Below are 24,297 nucleotides of genomic sequence, written 5' to 3'. Positions count from 1 at the left end.
CATCCGTCCTTCTCTCTCACACACACACACACACACACACACACACACAGTGGGCTGTTCGCAGCCTTCAGAGCAGCATACAAACATTATTTCCAAAACTTTTTCAGCTGTAAACATTAGGAAATCAATGTTTGCAGTCAAAATTATGTCAACATGTTGACACTTTACCATCGGTTTTTTAGTCTTTTTTTTAAAATCAGGTGGTAGAAGAGGTGTCAACAAATGAAAAGGCAAGGTGAACATGTCAAAGTGTTTTTTGGACAAAATACTACACCCCAAATTGGCTGCCTCAACACGTTGTGTGGCTGCAACACACACATGATGCATCCGGTGTGTTATTTTGGAGAATACATGCTCATTCACTCTGAGCTGCAGGAGGGGGCGGGTCAGGGTCTGGGTTTGATTGACAGCAGCTGGCAGGCTGAGCTCCAGCAGGGGAACAGCAGACTCAGTAAACAATCTCACGGCGTACTCTGCAAGCCGTGGGTTGTTCACAGAGGTATGGGAGTGGAAGGACCACAGGAGTACATGAGTGCAGTGGTTGGAAAAATCAACATGTTTTAATGTCCTTAATAATCATCGCTGCTGAATCTGAATTAGCATGTGTTACCTGATAATGATGAAGCTACATGGACCTACTGTACCAAGACCAGCTTCTATGTGTGTTTAAGTCGGTTTCTGAGATCCAAAATAGCCAGAACAGTCCTGACTGCAAAGGTAGAGATAGGTGGAGAACTGATAACAAGATCCTGCTCCGGCGTTTCCTCAAGGACAACAATAAGGACAAGTAGAAAGGGACAAAAAAAAAATCACTTGTGAATGTATGGAAAAATACAAACTTATCCAATACGATATTGGTACCACTGCATTTCATGTATTCATGCATTCTGTGACAGATTCATGCTTAACATTAAATTATTTCAGTTTGAACATACAATAATCCAATAAAGTTACAAGGTAAGGACAGGACTGGTAATTAATCAATACTGATAAAAGACATTAGGGTTAAGAAATATAGATGTAATAGGGATATTGATATTGCTAATACTGTAATGGTTTAGTAGTTTTCCTTTTAAAAAAATGTTGAAATACTGCTTAAATCGCGCTACTGGTGACATCACAGCCACTTAGCTCTCAGACCAGGTTAAGCAGCCCAAGGAGCAAGGCAGTTTTTTGACCGATGCGGGTAGTTGAGCCAAGAGTGAATCTTGTAACATTTTGGCTTTTCAAGTAAACCTTTTTGAGTCACTGCCTCAGAAGATTATTTTCATGTCAAGCTTATTGCCTACACAAGAGGACTACTTAAAGGGATAGTTCAACATTTGGCCCATTGCCATAATCCCTACAGTATAGTTTTAGGAGTAGGTTTGTTACCTTTAATTGTCGGTGCAAGCTATTTTTAGAACAGTGGAACAGAGCCGTGAGCTGCTCAGAGCTACGCTACGGAGGCTAATGGGATTTCTTGGTTTCCCTCATCAAACTCATCAAATACACAATCCAACAACTCCAAAACGCTCTGGTGGACTAGTCGTGACCTGCACATTCACCACGCTATGAGATAATAACAGAACGTTACCAGACAGAGTTGCATCCCTCAGATTAAAGGTTTCAAAAGAAAGCATATATTTTTAGCACTCAAACCCTACTGGGAGATGATAAAAAAAAATATGTACATGATAATTTGGGTTTGTTGATATTAGCTTTGAAATTCTTAACTAGCCAACTACTCAGGTGCGTCTGTCGAGCTTTTAGCCTGGTCATCTTGTTGTACCATCCTTATCAGTAGAGGTAACAAGAAAACCAGCAAAACCAGCAGCCGATGTATCCAAATACCAGTATTGTTGTCATAGTGGATTGAGACACACAGGAACATTTCCTTTGGTCAATTCTCATACTTTAGTTCAAGGTCACATGGTAAGCAATGGAGACGCCAAAGGAAGGCACATGTGAAAGATGAATCAATTAACAAAAGCCAGACAATCATCGTTCCTCCAACTCCCTCTTTGTCTTCAACTGCGGGGGATAAATATAGTCACATTATGAGCTAAATGGGCTAGAACATGGTACATGAAGAACGGGGCTTTCGTAGTCAGAACAAGTGCAACTGGCTGAGCATAGTAGGAGGGAAAAGGAGAGAACAAGCAAAGAAAATAAAGAAGTGAAAGTAGTAGGGATCAATGGGTTTAGATGAAATACAGAAAGATAAAGACAAGAAACTTGAAAACAAGGTTCTTGAAGATGATGATGATGAGTCATTGACTGAATATACCAATAATAAAAGGACGAAGAAAACAAGCTTTTTTGCTGGATGGGTTTTTGGTCATTTTCCACCTTTCATAAGTTTGATATCTTAATCTTTCCCTTGACTATAACCTTGCAGCCATTGTGAATCTTGAGCAGCAAAAGCTTTAGATAGTTTTGTTCATTTGTTAGTGGTTTTAACATTCATTACTGTATTAACATTTTAGCCACATTCATTAAATCGCACAGCCGCTGATTTGAAGCTTTGAATAAACATCTTTTCTTTTTGATTTTTTACCAACAATGAGTCTGATTGAATGGCTTCCTGCTCGCTTGTATGTAATTAAATAAGTGGCCCGGGTTCAGGTATTTAGGTTTAAAGTGTTTGCCGACAGTTTTTCAGTGCAGATGGTGTTTTTCTAACTCGGGTCCAGAGAAGTCAGCTTTCATGGCTCGTTTGTGCGATGATAAAATGAAAAACATTCCCTAAGAAGCAGAACTATATTTGAAGCTTAAATCATTTCCAACAACTTCAACAACAGCTCCAATTCAAAAGAGAGCTCTTGTTAACTGCAGAGACTACATTACACCCTGGAGTCCAGCCAGCAGGAAGCTGGACCACTGTCTTCAAACCCTAGACTATTTTAATTAGACTCCTGTACTATTTACCAATGACAAGCCAATTCTTACCCACCTCAGAGCAAGAGCCTGACTGGGCTTCTGCACAGGAGCTCCCAGTTCAGAGATACACAGTAACTCTGCCACCACGCTGCCACTGAGCCATAAAACCTGCATCAGGCCTGGTCACATGAGGTCTTTTTTTCCTTCCTCTGCACAGCCAGCCCTCGACGTGCTTGCGGGAGAAAAGCATGAAAAGCGACAACGACAGAAGCTGCCTGGTACGACAAGATCTATGAGCATTAACCCCTGGACAGAGGATGCGTTATTGTGGTCTGTCTTCAATTAAACACACAGAGCCCTGAGGCCACATTGGAAATGTCAGATCAATTCAATATATACCGCCGCCGCTACTCTGCTCATCACTGTGTGATTGAAGCTGTGCAGAGACAACCACTGTGGGACGTGATTAATAATAGCTGACTTTTCTAAACAGAGGATACAGTGTGCAAAGTTAGTTGTGTTCTGAGAATAAGAGGTCAACAACATGGATTTATAGTTTGGAAGAGGGATGAAAAAATGAGAGAAAACATTTTTAATTGAATGCAAAATTAGAAACAAGAGTAGGATGACTCAAAAACTTAAAATAGTTTTACAGGAAGAGAAAATACATGGATTTTGCCTAGTTAATAACTTTTTAACATGAATTTGCCAAATATCAACAGATGGTCAATTAATATGTGGATACAGGATTAAAGCTGGGAATTGCACACGAATTGTCTAAATAGCAAATGGCCATCACATGTACTGTATGTAGAACTTTAAATGAAGTGTGGCGCTGTTGGCACATTGCTAGCAGAAAGTGAATGCACAATTGGGACAATGGTACGACCCACTGAACCATACTCCAAGAACTGTGTCCATGTTTTCCACCATTAAACCAACAACAGTTGATTTAAACACGTCCTAAATACACTTGCAGCCTGCTCCTTAGACCATGTGCTTGATTTTCAACTGCAAAATGTCTCACTCACAATGCATTCTGGTCACAACAGGACACATCACATAAAAACATGGCCCACAGTTCTTTCATATGTAGATTCAAAGGATCGTCATTATGCCTGCTGGTTAGTGTTGTGTTAAAGGAGACTTTTGAAAGTTTTGCTATCGTTAAATAAACTGTTTGCATTAACAGCGGTTTACTTATCACTCTTACCAACCGTGTCAACCACTGATGAGGTTATAACAAAGACAGTTTAGAAACAGTATGTTTCCTGTATCTACATCTATTCCTGTATGGATATATCCTGAGAAACAAACTTTGTTTAAGACCTGTCCGTCTCAGCAGCAACACACTCTTGTGCGATCTGGCATGTCTTGTACAGTAAAAACCAAACATTAACTTTGTCTGGCGTTAACATTACCACAAACCGTGTTAGAATGTTAAGCTAATGTCAACTCAAATTCACAAATGCCAGGCCCAGCGCCAGGATATATAGCGCAACATAGGAAGCATAAAAGCACTGTTCCAAAATCAAATCATGTATTTATTAAAATTTCAAGAACTAGAACATCAAAACCAAAATACCATAACAGAACGTGGTCATTTCTAAAATCAAATTACACTGCCCGTCCAAAGAAAAAGTCACCATTTGGATTTAACTAAGCTGATAGGTACAGTAAGAGCCTCCCATTGGATAATTACTGCATGGATGATTGTGTTTCAGCTGGCAACAACTTATCTAACCCTAACTGAGTCTCATTTCTTAAACAACCATGTTAGAAGACACATCCTGTGGTCGTGGAGAAAATGTTAATCTGTTTCAGAAGGGTCAAATTATTGGCATCAAGCAAATAAAACATTCAATGAGATTGCTGAGACTAAAATTGGGTTAAGAACTGTCCAACTCATTATTAAACTGGAAGGAGAGTGGGGAACCATCATCTTCAAGGAAGAAACGTGGTCCAATGTGACCACAGAGTCCAGACCTCAAACTCATTGAGAATCTTTGTAAACTTAAAGCAGAAGTAAGTGATCCGGTCGTTTTCGCTAATGCTGCGTTCCAGGCAGGCTTTTGAAATCATAAATTACAGCTTCAAGTCACAACTTACGACTTTGTAGCGTTCCAGGCAACCCACTCGTGTTTTTCCGACCTGTTTTACCGGTGAAAGTCACTATAACGGCCACTCGTAACTTCCGACCCGTGAAATCGTACCAGTACGTCTTTTTGTACAGTCTATGTACCAGATCGAACTGGTACGACTTCACAGGTCGGAAAAAACGAGTTTCCTTGAACGCACCATAACAGTCCTCGTCCCTACGTCGCCACATTCACGGCGTCCCTTGGCTGCACACACAGCCCTGCATGCCGTTCTCTCTCCTCATTGGATAAAAACTGTAGGATACGATAAATGTTTTCTCCTCGGCTCAGAGCAGAGCAGAGTGACTGACAGACCCGTGATTCAGACCAAACACTCTATGTAAGTGATTGCTGTCGGAAGATATAACTATTTAAGACTTATATTAACACAAATATATCACTTACTTCTGCTTTAATGCAACTCTGAACAGAAATAAATGTTGTGACATTGCAGAAGCTTATTGAAACGATGCCACAGCGAATACATGCTGTAATCAAAGCTAAAGGCGGTCCAACTAAATATTAGAGTGTGTGCCTTTTTTTTGGACGGGCATGACTGGTCAGCGAGGTAGAAGTCTCTGTTGTTCTGCTCATGTCATGTCGCTCTCACACCATCTCTCCCTCTCTCCTTGACCAAAACCCAGCCTGTCGCTTCTTTCTCTACATTGATAAACGTTTGTTTTCACTCGGGTCCAAACGCCACACCTCTGGCACAGCGTCATGTTTCCGTGAGGACTGTCTAAGTTGAGCTTTACTTCTCAGAGTTTCATTTTTACAATGGAGACACACGTACACAGTACACAAGTATGCGGTATGATTTTTAAATGTTATCATGTGTATTTACCATTCTCTGCAAATACTAGATTTGAAGCAGAGTTGCAGGAGCTAGCTACAGGAGCATTTTTTAGCTCAAACATGAGAGTCAGAGATTCAAATGGTCAGAGCTAGGTGGTTAACATGTTAGCTTCAGAAGAAAAAGGTGAAAGAAAAAGAAATAGAAAAAAAATAGAGGTAAAAGAACAAAGAATATTTCTAGTCTGGGAAGGAAACAGCTTTGTGCCACCATCATAACTTTGTGCATTCTGTATCCAATGTATGGCTTTTTTTCACACAGAGAGACAAAGAGAGACACGGTCAGGGTGATGGGGAGGGGGGCTGAGGGCCCGAGCAGGTGTTGTACAAAGAGATGGAACACAGAGTGAAAAGCCACGGGGGCATGAAAGATGTACAACCAAAGACAATGGGTAGTGACCTCTGTGGCACTGCAGATACGCTGACTGCAGGACTCTGAAGCACAAACTCTGTTCGTCATGACTGACATCAAAGGCTGTCCTGACTAAAATAGCACTGGTAAACAAAAGTCTTTGTTGTCCCGCACTCACTCCACTTCTGCTTATTTGGTCAGACGTGAGAATAATTCACAAGTTGAGTTAAGCAGAATCAAAAAAGGATTGTTTAGTGATAGCGGGCGCTAACCTTTGGTGCTGACAATCTTGGACGTGAGTTCCAGAGTCTCGATGTCCTCGGACCCGATGTTCTCCAGGGTGATGGTCAGCTGTTGGGTCTCTCCGTTGAAAAGCGCCACAGACACGCTGCTGGAGAGTTCTTCTTTGGACATGGGCTGAGGCGTGTGAGCTGAGCTGTGCAGGGTTATAAAGAAGGAAGAAGTTCAGTGATGAATAGACAGAAGAAAATTCTGATCTTTTGTTGGTATTAAAGATTAAAGCTTTGAAGGGAATAATGCAAACGTTCTAATGTTGGTAAAGAAAAGTCTGATGTGGTTTGATTTGATTCAAACAATTCCATTATACTTTTTTATCATGATTTCAAAAAATTAATCAACCACAGATACGTGGCAGCAGATGTTTTAAAGGCCTACCTTCGGATTTTAATGAGGATAATAAATGAGTTTTTGGAATCTCATTAGCTGTAATATAATATAATCATCTGTTGATCAATCCTGATTGTAATTTAAGTATTTATCATACAAAAGGTACAGTTTTGAATATGTGTAACAAAATTCACCTTCACACAGTTTCCACTATAAAGTTCCTACACTAACAATACCTGGGAGTGCAACATGCATGGCACTGCCACACACTACAACACAATGAATGTTAAGGGATAGTTCAACATTTTGGCAAATTGGCTCATTGCCATAATCCCTATAGTTTTAGCAGTAGGTTTGTTACTTTTAATTGTCGGTGCAAGCTATTTTTAGAACAGCAGAGCAGAGCCGCGAGCTGCTCAGAGCTACACTACGGAGGCTAATGGGATTTCTTGGTTTCCCTCATCAAACTCATCAAATACACAATCCAACAACTCCAAAACTCTCTGGTGGACAAATTATGACCTGCACATTCACCACACTATGAGTTAATAACAGAACGTTACCAGACAGAGTTGTTTTTGAGGTAAATTCAGCAAGCAGTGCATTTGCCTGAAAACAACTCTATCTTATAACGTTCCGTTATTATTTCACAGCGTGGTGAATGTGCAGGTCACAAATTGTCCACCAGAGCGTTGTGGAGTTTTTGGATTGTGTATTTGAGGAGTTTCACGAGGGAAACCAAGAAATCCCATTAGCCTCCATAGCTCTGAGCAGCTCTCCAGTTGTGAGTTTTCTGTGCTGCCTAATGGGAGAGAGTTATGCACACTGTAGGTAAAGTTATGGAAGTGCTGGTGAAGGAGCAGGTTTTAAGGAAAAATAGAAAGAATGTTCTGTCTTGACGGGACAGGATGGTGTGATTGCTGCCTGACAGCAGCGCTGTGTGTCTCGTTGTATGTCTGGTCGAACCTCAGTCACGTCACAGTAATGTCCCTCCATCAGCTGTCAAAAGATAAACTGCAGCTGATGCTCGCATAGTTTTTTTTTTTTTTGTTTTGTTTTAAGAGCTGCCACCATCTGTTTTTACAAAACGATGCAAATACTGGAGCAAACGAGAATGTCCAAGATTATGAAAGATCAAATGCGGGTGCTCAACATGCCTCATTATACATGCACATTTATTACTTTAAAAATGCAACAAACACCATGCCTGAGGGTGGAATTATAATTCCAGCCATTACCAACTCCCTGTACTTTCTGTCTGAGCCTGACTGCAGGCCAACACTAAAATAGCTCCTTGAAATGTTACTGACATTTATGTACAGTATGTATGTTATGGTGGATAAAACAAAGATGGAAACTTTCTATCCAAATCCTGGAGAGTGGATATGTCACTCCTTTAGACAGAGTCAGTAAAACCATTTTATAAAATATGGTAAATAACACCTGTCTTTGTTGTGAGCCTTTAAGCTTGTAAATTACTGAAGTTAATAACAGTAACAGTGGTGTTTGTAATGTCAGGGGTGGGGTTTTGTTCTGAAGCGAAGATTCATCTAAAACCCAGTGAGACCCAGACCCAGTGAGACCACCAAGAGACTGGTGATGTTCCATTTCCATTCTGTTTGCTTCATATGTCTGCTGCAGTGCTCATTCAGCACTCCAGAATAAAAAAAAAAGACTTTCCACATCAAAAGCTGTTCAAGTGCTGTACTTACAGGCATGACCTGAACAGTGCATTTACAGCAGGTCCACCGTCAGAGTGATTTACAACACTCCAACAGGGTGCTCCACCTGCTATTTTCTCGTAGTAATAACCCATGATTTATCCTCTCATGTTCCCTGGTTTTTCTAAATTTCATTTCACTTACAGAATGTACGGGCAAACAGGTTCACCTATTCTAGGTCTTTTGTGCTTTTTGCCATTAAATTGTTGAATGTTGAGCTGGCTTGAAGCTGTAGTTAGTACAAGTACTGTGTGTTTTTTTATGTCTATTGCCCTACTTATGTATTTATTGTCATACTTATTTACTTACTTTCCTCCTCACTTGTATGTATGCTCGTGTAAATGAATGTGGTGCAATGGTCAACTGTAGAAACAGAATTGCCCTATGGGATAAATAAAGTAATCTCATCTCAACTCAACTGAAGTTGGTGTTTCTGACAGAGGAAGAAATATGTGATGAATATTGAGTTGTTGTTGTCTTTTTGGTATTTTGCCTTCATTGTGATTGGCTCAAACCCCTGGCTGCCATTGGCCAGGGGTTATGTGGTATGGACTCTACCAGGTGAGCCACTGGGGGAACCCTAATGAGTGTTTCAGCTGTTTTAATGCACACAACCCTGGGCAGTGTTTAAATGTGCAATAAACATTTTTAAAATCAGTTGATCCAACTGTAATTATCGGTACAAATTACCAATTAAAATCACAAATCACAAATATTAATATATAATTAAGTATGAATATATAATTAGTCTGTTTTTTTTTCTCTCACTGGCAATTTATTGATTCTCAAAAGAAATGAGGCTCTGTTTCATTTCAGGGCTGAATCCGCTGAATCTTAAAGTTCCATCTGCTCATAATCTTTACAAATCCAGAGTTATCTCTTTTGTTAGACAGAGAGTTAGTTTAGAATCTGGCTTACGAGAAACGGAGTTTGGTCTTCGAACCTGATCCTGATCTGCCTTTCAAGTGTGAAAACCAGGCAGCCACCCTCCCCGGGGCTTAAGTATGGAGCTAACACACAAGTGCCAAAAACTGCTAATGATCAGGCTGATCATTACAACAGAGAATCAACCCCATTGACTCCCATGTTAACATGTCCAGCCTTACAGCAGAATAAACATGTTTACAGACGGTGCAAAACTGCAGTTGTGAGCTCTTCAGTTAATTTCCTCCTTAAGTTGAAATATTCCAACGTCTTGTTCAGGCTTAGTTCTGTATGAGGATGTGGCTATTTGGAGTGACAGGTTGCTTCTCAAGTGCCACATTTCCACAATTTGAAACCAGCTCGACTCCACAAATTTACCAGGTACTATTCTGGGGGCCGTTTTCCTTTATAGGATGGTCGTCATAGGGACGGTGCAAAACCTCTGTGGCATCAAACAATAGAGGATATCAATGGGATGGACGACCTCCTTGATCGATGACGAAGGGGCTGCCATTTTCCAAAATGAACTTAACTGACTGAAAAATTGTGACTGTGATGTTTAAAAATGGCGGGCATGGGTTTCAGCCATGCAGGACATTCCGTGCATGCCGCGTCACAGTGATTTCTCAGCCAATCAGTGGCCTGCAGTGTTTTCACGTCTCCCTTTAGTTCCTCTCTACCCATTTTTGGAACCTCGGCCAAGGTGGTACCAGACAAGTAGAACCAGGTACTGTACCAAATTCCAGGTACTGTTCCCAAAAAGGGTGAGTGGAGTTGAGTCTAGTACAGATACCCCTCCTCTCATATTTGGATCAGCCTGGAGGCTGCGTTCGTCTGTATTTGCTGCTGTTTTGTATGAAATTCTGCTCAGTACCGATCAACTATCTTTTATTCTAACAACAAAACTATACAGTAACAATAGCGTCTGTTAGCTGTGACATTCAGCCCACTCCACCTTAAAGTCTGCCCATTTTAATCAGATAGATACTTAACAGTGAGTCACTGTGTAAACATCTCATAGCCTGACCATTTAGCTTGTCTTCCTCGTTAGGGAAGTGAGTACACTATCGATGTGCGCTGCCGTGCGTGTGTGAGTGGAGGGACAATGACACATTTTTCATTGTTTTGGCTCTGCACTTCAGCAACAATGGATGTGAGATTAAAGTGCTGACTTTCAGCTTTAAGGGTGTTTGAGGATGTTCGCATCAATCGTGGGTGAACAGAGGAGGACTCGTTGCCCTTTATTACATTTTCTAATGCCCAAACGGCATCTCGTCTGTACTGTGAGTCACCTGATCTCACTTCACTCTGCATGTGTTGTCACTTACTCAAGCTAAACATGCAACCAGATATTAGATATGACGCGTGTACTGAAGTTGAACTAAATGCGCTCTATAAATCTGTAGGGCATGTATTAAAAAGGTCTATAATACTCCCAGTTAGTTTTTATCTTATGTGGACCTAAATGCCCTGGGATGAATGTGTCAGTAGTTTAATATTGTGATGATTGTCTCATTCAGTATGAGTAAGTACAGAGCAATCAGCCCTCCAGCTAATGGACTGCACTGTAAACGTGTCAAATGATCCTGTTCGCTGGTTTGTCAAACTGTGGCTATCACAAATGTTACGTGCTACATGTGTGAGAGCGGATGTGAGATGCGAGAGCAGGGAGGTTTCTGACCGTGGTAGAGATGTGCTGAGCTGGAGGCGAGGGAGGGAGGGGATGACCTCCACCAAACAGCCGCCAGTCTTCACACTATGCAGGCCCTCCAGCAGGCAGTCACTGGTCACGCCGAACACCGACGTGTGGTAGCCTGGGTTCAGAGTCACACATCAAAGTACATGAAGTGAACTTAAAGGTTAATGCTGCAACTTTTTCATCAAAACGATTTATTTTTCAAAAAATAATACATCCACAGAACATCTAAAGGGGTGCAGAATAAAAGTATTAATATTACTATATTCTTTTTGTGAGTGTATAAATAATGTTTTATACATTTTGACGGGTCCAAAATATATAAATATTTACATCTGGTTACGTTGGCAACGTCGGCATTAAATGATCTCTGCGCCAAAAGCATTAGTACGTTGATGTCACGTGAGCTCAGGGGGAGCCAGATTCTGATAGCTCTGTGGAGAAATCGCATCATGCTAATGCTAATGCTAATGCTAACTAACGGTCAGCCGGTACTGTAACGTTTCCGGTGCAGTTGTGATGCTGTGGGTTTGTCGTGTTCCTCTGCAGGTGAGTTAGTGTGAAATGATTCAGATGTGAATCCAGTCTGCTGTCAACACTGCTCAATAAATACGGTTAGCGTTAGCTTAGCTTTAACTACTAGCCACTCCCTATAGGCGTTACCTGGCGAGTGTGAGTGCGACACCTACTGGCCGGGAGGAATTAAACTTGCAGCCAACACCTTTAATGTTAGAATCCAGGCTGGAAAAGGCACAGTAGTGTTATGTTTTCATCTGGACTCACCGTTGACGGTGATGTTGCCGGCCGTACGTGGGACACCGACCAGAGTGACGGGGTACAGGCCGGACTCTGCAGGCAGGGACAGAGCAGCAGGCAGGGACTCAAACTCCACTCCAGAGGTCAACAGGCCCTGAGGACAGAAGACAAGATGATGATCAACATGTAACAGGTAGAGAGCAGTTTTACGAAACCATAAACTGAGTCCACCTCTGGATCAAACAGGAAGTCTTGGTGAATAGTCTCTAAACTGGCTGCTCCAGATGCTGTCACTTTATAAACTTCATTTTTTGAGTAGAAACTAGATCTTGATTCTGTAAATAGTTGGCATGTAGGCTATAAACTGTAAACATCATGGAAAACATAAAGAATAATATGCAGCCAAATAAACCCTGTGGCAAACTGTTTCACCATGGTGGCAAAACACGCATGGAAAAAAACTATTGCTATTGTTTGAAGGTGAAAAATGACTTTAATAAACCAAAAGACACATGTTGCTGTGTTATGTCGTCCACCAAGAATGGAGACACGTTCAAGTCCTCCACGAGAAGCCCCACGATTCGAGAACTCCCGTAAGGTGCTACTGAGATACCACATCCAAGAGAATGTGGCATACGAACCCAACACCAGTACAGAGAAATAAAATAAAAGAAACTTCTACTTCCTATGAGAAAATGTCCTCCTTCACAAACAACAAATCGGTGAGTAATGTAGCAGTAGTTAGGGAACCCTACTGAGAAAAGAATTGCAATGATATTAGAGTTTTAAAAAAGCCAGAAAACTGAAAACAACAGTCTATAAAACTTCAACAAAATAAAAAACCCTCAGCTCTCAGCTTGTATTTGACACTCCATGATAATGTGGCCACCACTGAACAGACAGTGATGTGCAGCTGTCTGATCCCCCAGTGCCAGTTTAGTGTGAAGCATCTCTGTCTCCAACGGTTCCGTCTGCTCCATCATCTTAATCCACCCATGATGTCGCCAAGATTAAACCTCTGACGGCGTGAGACGGCCATTTCCACAGAAAATAACTGTTCTCCATGGGAAATGGCCACTTGAGCCATCAATGCCTGAGAGGTGATTGAATGCAAGTCCTGCAGATCACAATGCGCAAGGACCGCGGATCAGACGGCTTTCAAAACTCAGCAGTCCTCTTGCACACTGGGCGCCACGGAGACCAGAAACATCCAATCATGCCGAGGTTTTTCATCCATTAGAAAAACCTTGCATTGACCATCCAAAGAGTAGTTATGGGTCAACTCAGAAAGACTTACAATGTGATTTATAGACAAATCGCTCCAAGTATGATTCTGGTTTATTACTGCTGTATTAGCCATCATTTTTATTGGTTGATGGATGGATGGATATTCTGATGAGAGCAGGGACAAAGGGTGTATGACAGGCTTTTTCTTGAACTGTCAGACTTCTTTTGAGGGATGTCACCACAGCCCTTAGTAATTAAACTGGTGTGATATTATTTCTAAGAGGAATCGCATTAAAAACCTTTAAAATAATCCATTATCCAATTTCTGACCTAAAAACAACTCAGCAATTTTCAAGTACCATGAGAGTAAGAGAAAGTTCTTTTTAAAGTTGAATTAAATTCTCGACTACTACATTTTCAGACTCAATGTGACCTTGATAATGAACCTAATGCCACTTTGCAAAATAACTGACTTCTTATAAAACTAAGGCAGCGTGCAGAGAGATAGAAATGCTGTTTGAATAAAGGCAGGCCTCATTTATTTGTAGGAGAGTTTGGCGGTGCAGTGGAGGAGGGGGCTCCAGCAAAACAACACAGGCCAACTTCAACCTGACTCAACTTTTACCACAATGCAGCCTCATTCTGTAAAGTTCTCTACTGCTTGTCTACTTTCACACCAATACAGACTCCTGCTGGATTACTTAGTAAAGTGAATAGTGGTTCCACCTTGGAGTTTACATCATCATCAGAACATGATCAGCACTGTACAACTGCTGACTTCATTCTCAAAATCGACTGTATCAAAATCTAGTGAGAGTGGTTACTATAGTACAAACAATATAAAATGAAATGACCATTTCAAATAAGCTGCGTGCTACGTGAGTCAGTCTCCATTGTAAGTTTAGCATTACTTCTCAAGGGTTTAATTTCTACAGAACTCATGTTAACGTGACATACCACATGTCTTTTTCCAGTCAGTCGTCATGGAAACATGATGCTTTGCCAGTGGTGCGCACTGTTGGGAAAGTTCTAAAATGAACTAGTTCAGTCATAGTTCATAATTGAACTAAGTTTACGGTTCCAAAAATGAACAAGTTCATAGTTCTTTTTTCGTTTCTATTTTTTCAATAGGTTGCTGCAAGCTATTATTTTTCAAAACGATTGCCTCAGCCCATATATGACCACAGACAGCAATTATTTTATCACTTTTAACCAGTGTTCGGCACGTTACTTTAAAAAGGTAATTATTTACTGTATAGTTACTAGTTACTTTCACCAAAAAGTAACTGAGTTACAACATGATGGAAGCAGGCTAACTAATTACCAGGAAAAGTAACTATTGCATTACTAGTTTTAAAATAATGCTCAAATACTATGTCAGATGACTTGGACTTCTCTCTCAAACTCCGGTTGATCTGGAACCAACCAGAGAGACAGGCTCCGCAACGCGCTGTATCACTCCACCTCTTCCAGCGCCTCTGATCCAAACAGCTGATAGGTGTTGCCAGATTGGGTGGTTTTTGGGTCCGCTACATATTAAAGGGATAGTTCAACATTTTGGCAAACTGGCCAAAGTAGGTTCAGTAGGTTTATTACCCTTTCGGTGCAAGCTATTTTTAGAACAGTGGAGCCGAGCCGCGATCTGCTCAAAGCTACACTACAGAGACTAATGGGATTTCTTGGTCTCCCTCATCAAACTCATCAAATACACAATCCAACAACTCCACAATGCTCTGGTGGACAAGTTGTGACCTGCACATTCACCACGCTATGAGATAATACGTTTGGACCAGAGCAGCAACAAACATGTGTGAACATGGACCATACTAGCTGAAAAATGAACCAATGTATCATTTTGACTTCTCGTGCGCACCAGTGGTCTGGACCAGTATGTGTGAAAACACCCTCAGTCTTCAGACAGCTGATCGGTCCAACTGTTTGCTCCTGATTGGTTGGAACAAAAACCTGCAGCCACACGGGCCCTAAAGTGGAATAGCTTGCCCATGTCTGATCTAGAGCTTATCCTCCATCAGTCCTCTATGTTTTCAACAAAACATGATATATTTCAGTCAAACTTTACAGTGTCACAGTGCTGCTTGGGTATAATGTCAGAGAATCACCAATCAGCAGTAAAGTCATCTTTAGTCTAATCAACAACTGTTCCCTAGATTTCTACCAATGTGTTTTGAAATTGAAATTAAAGATGAAACACAGCAGAGCAGTTACACGGTTACACTGGAGCTGTTACAGGCCACAGGATGGGCCATCACCTGCAGGATCTCAGTAGTCTCTGATGGATAACACTTTAAAAAAAGAAGAAAAAAAAGAACTGAAATACACAGCAAGTGGTTGTCACACTCCCTCCGGTGACAAAACCAGGCAAGAGCAGCTGCCGCTCATTTGCAGTCATGCCGAGGCCCGCGTGCGCCTTTAAAGTTTTCCGCCGAATGTGTAATCATGCCTCCTCGCAAAAACTATATTTACATTCCAAGTACACAGCGCCTGGTTGCACGAGGCAGACTGAGGTGACGTAATGACTGCATCAATCCCCCTAACAGCAGACACTACCTCACTGGAGGGAAGGCTGCCGAAGAGCTGAGCCTCCGAGGTGCCATGGCTGTGATTTAAACTCTCCTTGCTTTCACTTCAGGACATTGTACGCCTTTATTGGCCTGCAGAAATACAGCTGTTAACCTATTGGAAGTAGTTCATTTGCATTTGGCTTTGAAAAGGTTAATTAGCCAGTTTTCATTAACAATAATGATTAGAGCACGGGCAAAGTGAATCGCATTGTTTTAGCTCATGTGTGCAACAAGTATGCAACTGACCTTTTGTTGCTTTGACCAATGCTTTGATAATAGTGGAATTACCATTGTTGATTATGGTCTGGCACATAACTGCAAGTCTGAAGACAGAGAGTCACAGAAGGAAGAAAGAAAGAAAGAAAGAAAGAAAGAAAGAAAGAAAGAAAGAAAGAAAGAAAGAAAGAAAGAAAGAAAGAAAGAAAGAAAGAAAGAAAGAAAGAAAGAAAGAAAGAAAGAAAGAAAAGACTGGATCCCCCCAGAAAAACAATGTAATAACGTCTGTTATTTTCAACATAAGTAAATAACGTCTGTTATTTTCAAGTACATAAGTAAATGACAGACAAACCTAAAATAATTGTTTGTCGTTTTCTATTTGTTCTTGTGGAAAGAATGACAGTGACCCCCTCTGAAAATGAAAAGCTGGGTGTTGTGGTAAAAAAAAAGCCCCACATTAATAGAAAATCGATAAAGCACAAAGAAAAGCTGGGTATTAGCGCCGAAGTCGTGTGGCGACTGAGAAAGAAGCGCCTGCCTTGCCAAACTGCGGGGTCACCTTGGTGACGGAAGATGAAAAAGTGACCTTGTGCGCGTGTGTTTGTGTGGCACAGTGTGAGCTGGTGTATATACCGGTGGATATACGGTTCTGGGGTCTAACAGCAGTCACTTTGTCTGGGCGACAGAGCCGGTCTTGGCAGCCTGCGTGGCCCTGTCTGCCTCTACCTGTGTGACTCTACAACACCACCTGAGGTTCACAGCTGCTGCGGAGCTGTTAAGAGCCTCAGCCTCCATCTGTGACCTGATCAATGCACCTATAGGCGGGGGAGGAATTAATGACATTCTTATCACTACCTGACCTCTGTTTGATGGCATCGCCTCACAGCGACTTTGCAAAACTGGCAGCTCCGAGTATTACACTGTGAACTTCAATACCAAGAACAACAGGGCCGCATCAATGGAGGGGGAGATGGTTCCCACTCATCCACTGGCTGTAACACCTGGACTGGAGCCAATCCCAGCTGACATAGGGCAAAGGGCAGGGTCCAGCCTGGTTCATCACCAGCCAAACACACATCACATTCACACCTGGTCGCCAATCCATCAAGTGTGCATCTGGACTTTGAGAAGAAGCTGGAGAACCCGGAGAGAACCCACGCAGGCACCACCACCTCATTCCAACTCAACCTGAAGCACATCAACATGTTGGGGCTGAATCATTCAGCCAGTGTTAGACTTTCTGAATATTATGGGGCCTTTGTGATTATATAAATAGAGTCACCTGACCTGATCTGTCACCATTGGACAGATATGAGGCTCTGGTGTGTGGACATTCACCTATGCAACAATTTGTTATGTCAGTGCTACAAAGCTAGTGGTTCCCAACCTTTTTTCCTTGAAGCCCCCCCTGCCTTTGTCAAAGACCAGCCAGCCAGGAGCCCTGCCTACGGCCCCTATATATTTTGAATCCATTCCGATTTATTAATCTATTCATCTATTTTGTTCTATCCTATTTTGTTGTATTTTATTTTGTTTTATTTTTTATTTTATCTTTCTGTCCATTTTCCTTTGTTGTGTTATAATTGTTATCATGTCCCTACTGTAGGAGCAGGCAGGTTGTAAGTTTTTGTTCCTATTGTCTTTGTTTATACATGATTTTGATTATCCAATTAGGTGTGTTATTGCGATTTCAAAATCCCAATGTGCACAAATATAATATTGATAACTTCACAACCTCAGAACAGACAAAGCTCTGTGGACCCCCTGAAATCTCTGACGCCGCCCTGAGGGGGGCCCAGACCCCAGGTTGGGAACCAATGAGCTAGAAGATCAGTTTTCCTCTTTGTTTCTCCTCCCTCTTGTGGGTGTGTTTGTTACTGTCTGTCTTTCCTGTCTAGGTGTGGGTCTCAGGAGCTGGGCCAATCATCTGGGGTCCAGACCTGCAGCTCATCTCCAATCACCCAAGCAGGATAAAAGCCTGGTTACCTCATCTCCTCCTCGCCAGATCCTCCTTTCACCCTCGCTTTAACTAGCCTCACCTCTCCCTGCTTCCTGTTCCTACTCCACGTCTCCCTCTGGACCCAGCTCAGTGTTCAATTCTGAACCTCTCAAACCGGTTTATCTTGTTCCTGCCCCTGCTTCTGGACTCCCATGCCCACTTCCAAACCAAAACCATTCCTTCACATGAGCCAGGAACCCCTACCCCCCCAGACTAGCCCAGAACCTACATCCAGATTAGCTGCTCTTTATCTCTTTGTAAATAAATACCTTTTTATTCTTTCCACTTTCCTCACTTTAACAATTCATCTTTTAAATCATATAAAGATGGCCAAATATTTTTATACTTACATAGAATTCCCAGACTTTGGGATGAAACGAAGGCCACACCTCTGAGTGGAGCATGAATGAAGACATCATGTCTGTGGTGAGCTGAGACTTTGCAGCCCTTCGGCCAGCTCACTTTATATACCATATCTTATATATTAAATGTTTGTTCATTAAATTTGTATTGGAACTAATGGCTCAAATGAGGCGTTGTGCAAAAAACTGTTTACGGTTGTTTCTTTTCTGGCTGCAAAGTCTTTACAAAAGTCATTACTGTATCAAAGTGACTTGAGCAGCAAAAATCCTAATGTCCAGCTTTCACACACAATTCTTTCTCCTTTTTTTTTTTTTTTTGAATAAGTGTGAAAAGCAAAATGTTTTTTTTAGCTCAGAATCAGCGCTTTTTTCAGCCAAAACAGACTTTTCTCTACCGTAGCCAAATTTTGTGCTCTAGCGAGATGACACACAATTGGGCTCACTGGAGCTTTAACTCGTGAACAGCCGGCTGCTGATTACACCTCAGGGTTTAAACACTTTCCAGATGTTCCGAACCCCGGATGTCGCCGGCGTTTCCCTGCGTCTGGAACAGCCATGTGCCGTTATCAGACGAGGCAGAGCGGCTAAATCAACCCAGCGAGACCTGTCCAAGTCTATTTGGCGCCGGCTCTGAGACAGCCGCCGCAGTTAAGAAGGCCAGTGTCTTCATTTACACTCTGCCACCCAAACTTTCACGGCAATTTGTTCACGACTTTGCAAATAATTAAAGGCAACATCACTTTTGACAGGTAGTACATTGCCGCGTGACGCTGCGTTCCAACAGCTGAGAGCAGACCTCTCACTTCTGGCTTTTTTTTTATTGAGCCCAGAGACTGCTTTGCATTTCAAGGCTGTCCCACATCGTCGCATTCATAAACAGACACAGCCATGAGCAGGAAGAAAAAGCTATTTAATTGGTAATCTTTTGCACCCTTGAACCTGATAAAGTGGCTCAACCGGTGTGTGCGTGTGTAAAAGGAGTGGTAAGGAACAGAGGAAAGTGCATAAATTAGAAATAGACGTTGCTACAGTCACCAAGCAACTACTAAGCTACACAATTAAATTGGACTCCCTGATGTCTGATGGCTCTGTTCAAACTTTCTTTTGCACAGAAATGGAAAGCGAGTCATGTTGCCCTCACCTCAGTATTAGAGCCTATCTGGTCTGACAGGGTGGTGTGTGAAGCCATAAAAGTAATGGCACTACAGGGGTGGCTGTCTCTCCCAAGCGATGCTCTCTTGCTGCGAGGAGCGAGAAGAGTTTGCTCTCTCGTCTCATACAATCATTACAGTATCAAACTGTCAGAGAGAGGCTTTTAAGGGATCAAGGAAGACGACGCAGCGCCGCAGCGCCGCTTCACCTGGGGTGATTCTTCGGTGGCTTGCACCACGGCTGTAAGAAAACCGCATGAACAACCTCCTGTTTTCACAAAGATGTGGCAATGAATCAGAAACTCTGATCTATCTATCATATATTGAAGATTTTTTATTACAGAGCAGGTCTGGGTTCTGTATTAATACGCTTAACGTATCAAAGCCTACAGTCCACATAGAAATGCAGACAGCCTGTATTCAGCAACTAAGGCCAAAAAGCAGTCGTCAGGACTTCTGTAACATTGTGATGTCACAACAAAGCAGTCACCGCTCCCACATTATGACTGGACCCAGTGTCCATTCCTGCAGCGTTTGGTTTCTTTGAGCGTTTTCCTGAAATCTGCTGTATTTTTCTTTGATCACAACAGCCAATCAGAGGAGAGCTTCAGATGGGCTCACTGACCTGTTGTTATTAGAGCAACAGCCAAAAAGTAGATGTAAAACTAGACTTAGATGGTTTTTGGTTGTTCCAGGGATATGCCAACATTTTTTTTTTTTCGTATCTTGCTGCTGGTCATGGACTCGGGAGTGAGGCAAGACACGATAAAAAATGTTGGCGTATCCCTTTAAAACCACAAATGCACCCTTTAAAAAGGGCTATTTTATACATAGAATCATAATCAACCTAATTCGGCTTTTTCTTTTTTGGCAAGAATTTACCCCCCCAAAAAAAGAAAACTCTTTAATTTAATTTAAGTACTATAGTGCATAGTAATGTCAATTAATTTAAGAAAGATAATGTAAAATGAGTGCTGCATAAATATTCATCCCATTTAAAGTGACTGACCCAATTCAACAGAGATCCAGCCAACTGGGGCTAGGACCCCACAATTAGTGAAATGGAGATTTCCTGCGATCAGTGAATGTGACTGAAGTGACTGTAGAACAAAGACACGAGTATCTGGAAGGTCCAGTCACTAGATTAGTATTCCTGGCTTCAATTATACCAAGAAGACAAAAAGAAATGTATACATCTCCTTGTACCTTGAAAACTTTACGGTGCATTTGAAATTCAGGTGGAAGAAATTTCACCTACCATGTTCTCCACTCGAAGCTCATAAGGCATGGGGTTGTAGACCATAAGCTGCACCTCACAAACATCCCCCTGAACCCACTGGAAGTCTGGGGAAAATGAAAAGACATGAATACATTACAACATTAGAATAAGACATCAGTGATATTAAAACCCATTTGGAATTTATGAGCTGAGGGAAATACACTATTAAGATATGTTGCTATTAAAGAGCAAGGGCATCAGTCAGTGATAGATGATGTAAATAAAATAAAAAAAATCTTGCTGATTCATTTTTAATAAATTTCGAACCAAAGTGAATAATCACTGAATAAAATCCTCCTCGCTTCAGCTGAGATGCAATAAGCTCCTTTAAAGAAACGGGCCGACATATTGGAGAACACACACTTTTGCTTTCTCAACAAGAGTGGATATAAAAAGGACAAGCTCAGTTTCACTTAGCTACAGCTGGTTGGACTCACTTTAAAGATCAATAATTAACACAATCTGTCAAAAAACATCTGTATAATGTAAAAATCCTTTAAAGTCTATAATTAATTTTATCCATTTCAGGTGCAGGTGTGTTGATTCTGTTGCCACAAGGACAATGAAATATCATCAGTAGGATTTGGTGAGACTTCTCGCAGCACCTGTTAACAATCATTGACCTTCCATCAGAATCAGAATCTGTTTATTTTGTCATTGCACAGCAGCACAACGAGTTTAAAAGCTAAAACCTTAAAGTGCAACCACATAGAAACAAGACAGACAATAAACAGTAACAATAAACATTCAGTTATTCAACAATTATGTATGATCCTTCCTGAGTATGCGTATGAATAAAGTGACAGTGCAAGTGCATTGATGACTAGCAGGGTAAAATATATGTACTGTATAAAAATATTAAAAGAAATAAAAGTAAATAAAAAAGAAACATAATGAATATAGCCATAGGCTGTTAGTTCATATTTACATTTACATTCACAACAGTCACGAGATAAACAGTAGAAATGTCATTACAGTGCAATCTCTTGGAAATGTGCACTTGAACATGTTTGATTGGCCGCCACAGTGTGTTCCCAGATTCTAATTTTTTTTTTTTTTTGCACCAGATGATGCAAGGTTTTTGTTTGTTCTGTTTTGTTTTCTGGAGTGTTCTGTGTTGGAGTGGCCTCATTCATGTCAATACTGAATGCTGCTCTGCTTAGTGAGAGCAAAGCCTTGGAGCCGTATTCCAAAATCTTGTGAAGAGTCCTCTCAAAAGTGATGGAGGCAATTACAACAGCATATTAATGTCCGAGTGAGAACTTCTTATACGGGTGTGGTGTTGAGTTGTACACACAGCATTTGAATAGATGCAGGAAGCTGTTAAAGGCAAGATAAGGCCTCCGATGGGTCATTGTTGGCTCCCAGAATGAGATTTACTGAGCTGCCAGCAGGAACAATGAGATCAAATTATATTAGGACCTAATCAAATGGACTCAGGAGAAACATAAACAGTAAAAGGCAGGTTCCTGTTGCATTATGGGTCCTGTATTCACGCAGATTTTCTAAACATTCAGGAATTTGTAATAATATCCAGAATGAAGCTGCAGTCTTTGACTCCTGAGAGAACAAAGTTGGAGTTCGGCCCGGACTTACTCACAGTCTCATCTTACTTTAAGAAGAAGAGAAAAATAACATGAAGAGACTCCAGCTCTGCACTGCAGTATCCATCATTCCTGAATGAGACATTGAAAGGTTTTGTTAGATTGAGACGCCACTTCAGTCTCACTGTGGCCGTTCCCCATCTCCATTCTGAAATGTAACACGTTCTAGTCCATTTAGAAGAGTCCTTCGCTCTGAACAGACTTGCAAAGGAGGGTCTGAAAATCCAAGCTCAGAACCCTGGCAGGGAAGGGGGATTTATGGAAGGCAAACTGCAGCCGTGCACCTTGGGAAATTAAGTCAGTCAAAAGGAAGATATCTATAATACGAATGTCTGGAAACCCCACACAACCTCGGGTCTGGCTCGCAGGCCTTGCTCTCATAGCCGGCCAATTAAGTGTGAAATACACCTCAGAAAATAGAAAAACTAAACTGGATCGCTGCCATTTTTGTTTGTGTTGCTTCGGTACTAACTCCTCAAGCCTCCGTTGTGATTTCCAGACAAACCTCCGAAGGCTTCGGCATTTTTTGAAACCTTGTTGTTACAAAGCAATAATTAATGTTTTGAGTCACACTGGCCTTGTTTGCGTTTAGGTCTTTTCAGGGCAAATTATTTTGTCAATCCCGTCACAGTGTCAAGCTTTTATCTGACCAGAGACAGAGCCCGAGACGTTTACTGGTGTTACTGCATCCTACGGAGAAATATTCTGCAGAGCTATCAGCAGTGGTTCGTAGTACTGAATAATACATGCACACGATGCCCGGGCATTGGAGCAAAAATCATGCATGTGAAATGAAACAAGCCCAGAGCAGGAGAACATAACCAAAGCTGTCATTAGAGCCTGAGATGGAGACACATTTCTGAAGGAAATTGTGTTAATGCTTTAAATGAAGGAATTTAAACAGCAACCGAATGAAAAGTCCAGCACAGACCAAAAGATGCCTCATCTGTTTGACAGGCATGAGATGCCAAGATGTTTCAGAGCAGCGAGACATTGATCGTGTATATTCTTGGCCTTAGATAGAGGAGTTTGGCAAAATCATTTTGACCACATCCGCTGACTGAGACTGCATGTGAGATGTCATTAAAACTACAGTGATTTACCGTACTGCTGGCCCCAACTGTATTACTAATAGAGGAAGAGTCAGAGAGCGGCGGACCTTCACAAAGACGTCAAACAACAGATGAAATATATAGGCAGATCCAGATCTGACTATATATTTAATGCTGTTGACAAGCAAACATCAAACAAATACACAGAGAAAAAAGATTTAAAAACTTCAGACGCTGTGTTGATGTGGGCACGTTGCTTCAACAATCACATATGACCCAGAGAGTAGAGGTCGAACACTTATGCTGCCTTCAAGACAACTCGGAACTCGGAATCTCCCAGTGAAAAACTTGGATTTCCATTCCGTTGGTTATTCTGGCGTGGTGTGTTCCAGACGCACCACGCCAGAATAACCAAAAACATGGCGGACTGGGATAAACTTTGCATCCAAACTGCTTCACTAAAGACTTTCCCGAGTGGGAGCACCGACATTAGGTTGCAGCATTAGTCATGGGTCAGGAACCTACAAGACACTGATTTATTATGAGACTGGATCTTAGACCTCGGGTCATCAACTATATTTGTCAGAATTCTTCTCGACAGACACCTTGAGGACTGGACGTTCGAAAACAATTTAATTAAAGAGGACCTATGCAGGATTTTTATCTTAACTATGCTACATTTTTACCTTCATTAAATAGCTTTCGAGTAATAGAGCTGGTTAAAGCAGAAGTAAGCAGACTATTTGTGTTAATATAAGTCTTAAATAGTTACAGTATATCTTCCGACAGCAATCACTTATATAGAGTGTTTGGTCCGAAACACGGGTTTGTCAGTCACTCTGCTCAGGCTCCTATCACCTATCACCTATACCACAGTCAGCCACCAGGAGTGATATA

The 24,297-nt window shown here is 41.5% G+C and overlaps 1 protein-coding gene across 3 annotated transcripts in view; it reads right to left on the bottom strand.

Annotated features, from left to right (window-relative positions):
* trappc9 (trafficking protein particle complex subunit 9) overlaps nucleotides 1-24,297 on the bottom strand; it is a 266,554-nt gene that overhangs the window by 196,912 nt on the left and 45,345 nt on the right. For all 3 annotated transcript variants that reach the window (XM_085792340.1, XM_085792339.1, XM_085792338.1), the window contains 4 exons: nucleotides 20,724-20,809; nucleotides 11,956-12,082; nucleotides 11,158-11,290; nucleotides 6,477-6,640 (listed from right to left, as the gene is read on the bottom strand). In XM_085792340.1, the coding sequence (XP_085648466.1) occupies nucleotides 6,477-6,640; nucleotides 11,158-11,290; nucleotides 11,956-12,082; nucleotides 20,724-20,809 (510 nt within the window). The remainder of the gene's footprint in view (nucleotides 1-6,476; nucleotides 6,641-11,157; nucleotides 11,291-11,955; nucleotides 12,083-20,723; nucleotides 20,810-24,297) is intronic.

Source organism: Trachurus japonicus, chromosome 11 (genome assembly GCF_045865225.1).
Source record: "Trachurus japonicus isolate A0001 chromosome 11, Traja_1.0".
Taxonomy (NCBI): domain Eukaryota; kingdom Metazoa; phylum Chordata; class Actinopteri; order Carangiformes; family Carangidae; genus Trachurus; species Trachurus japonicus.
Note: the sequence above shows the minus strand (reverse complement) of the source record. Positions and strands in the feature narration are given on the sequence as shown.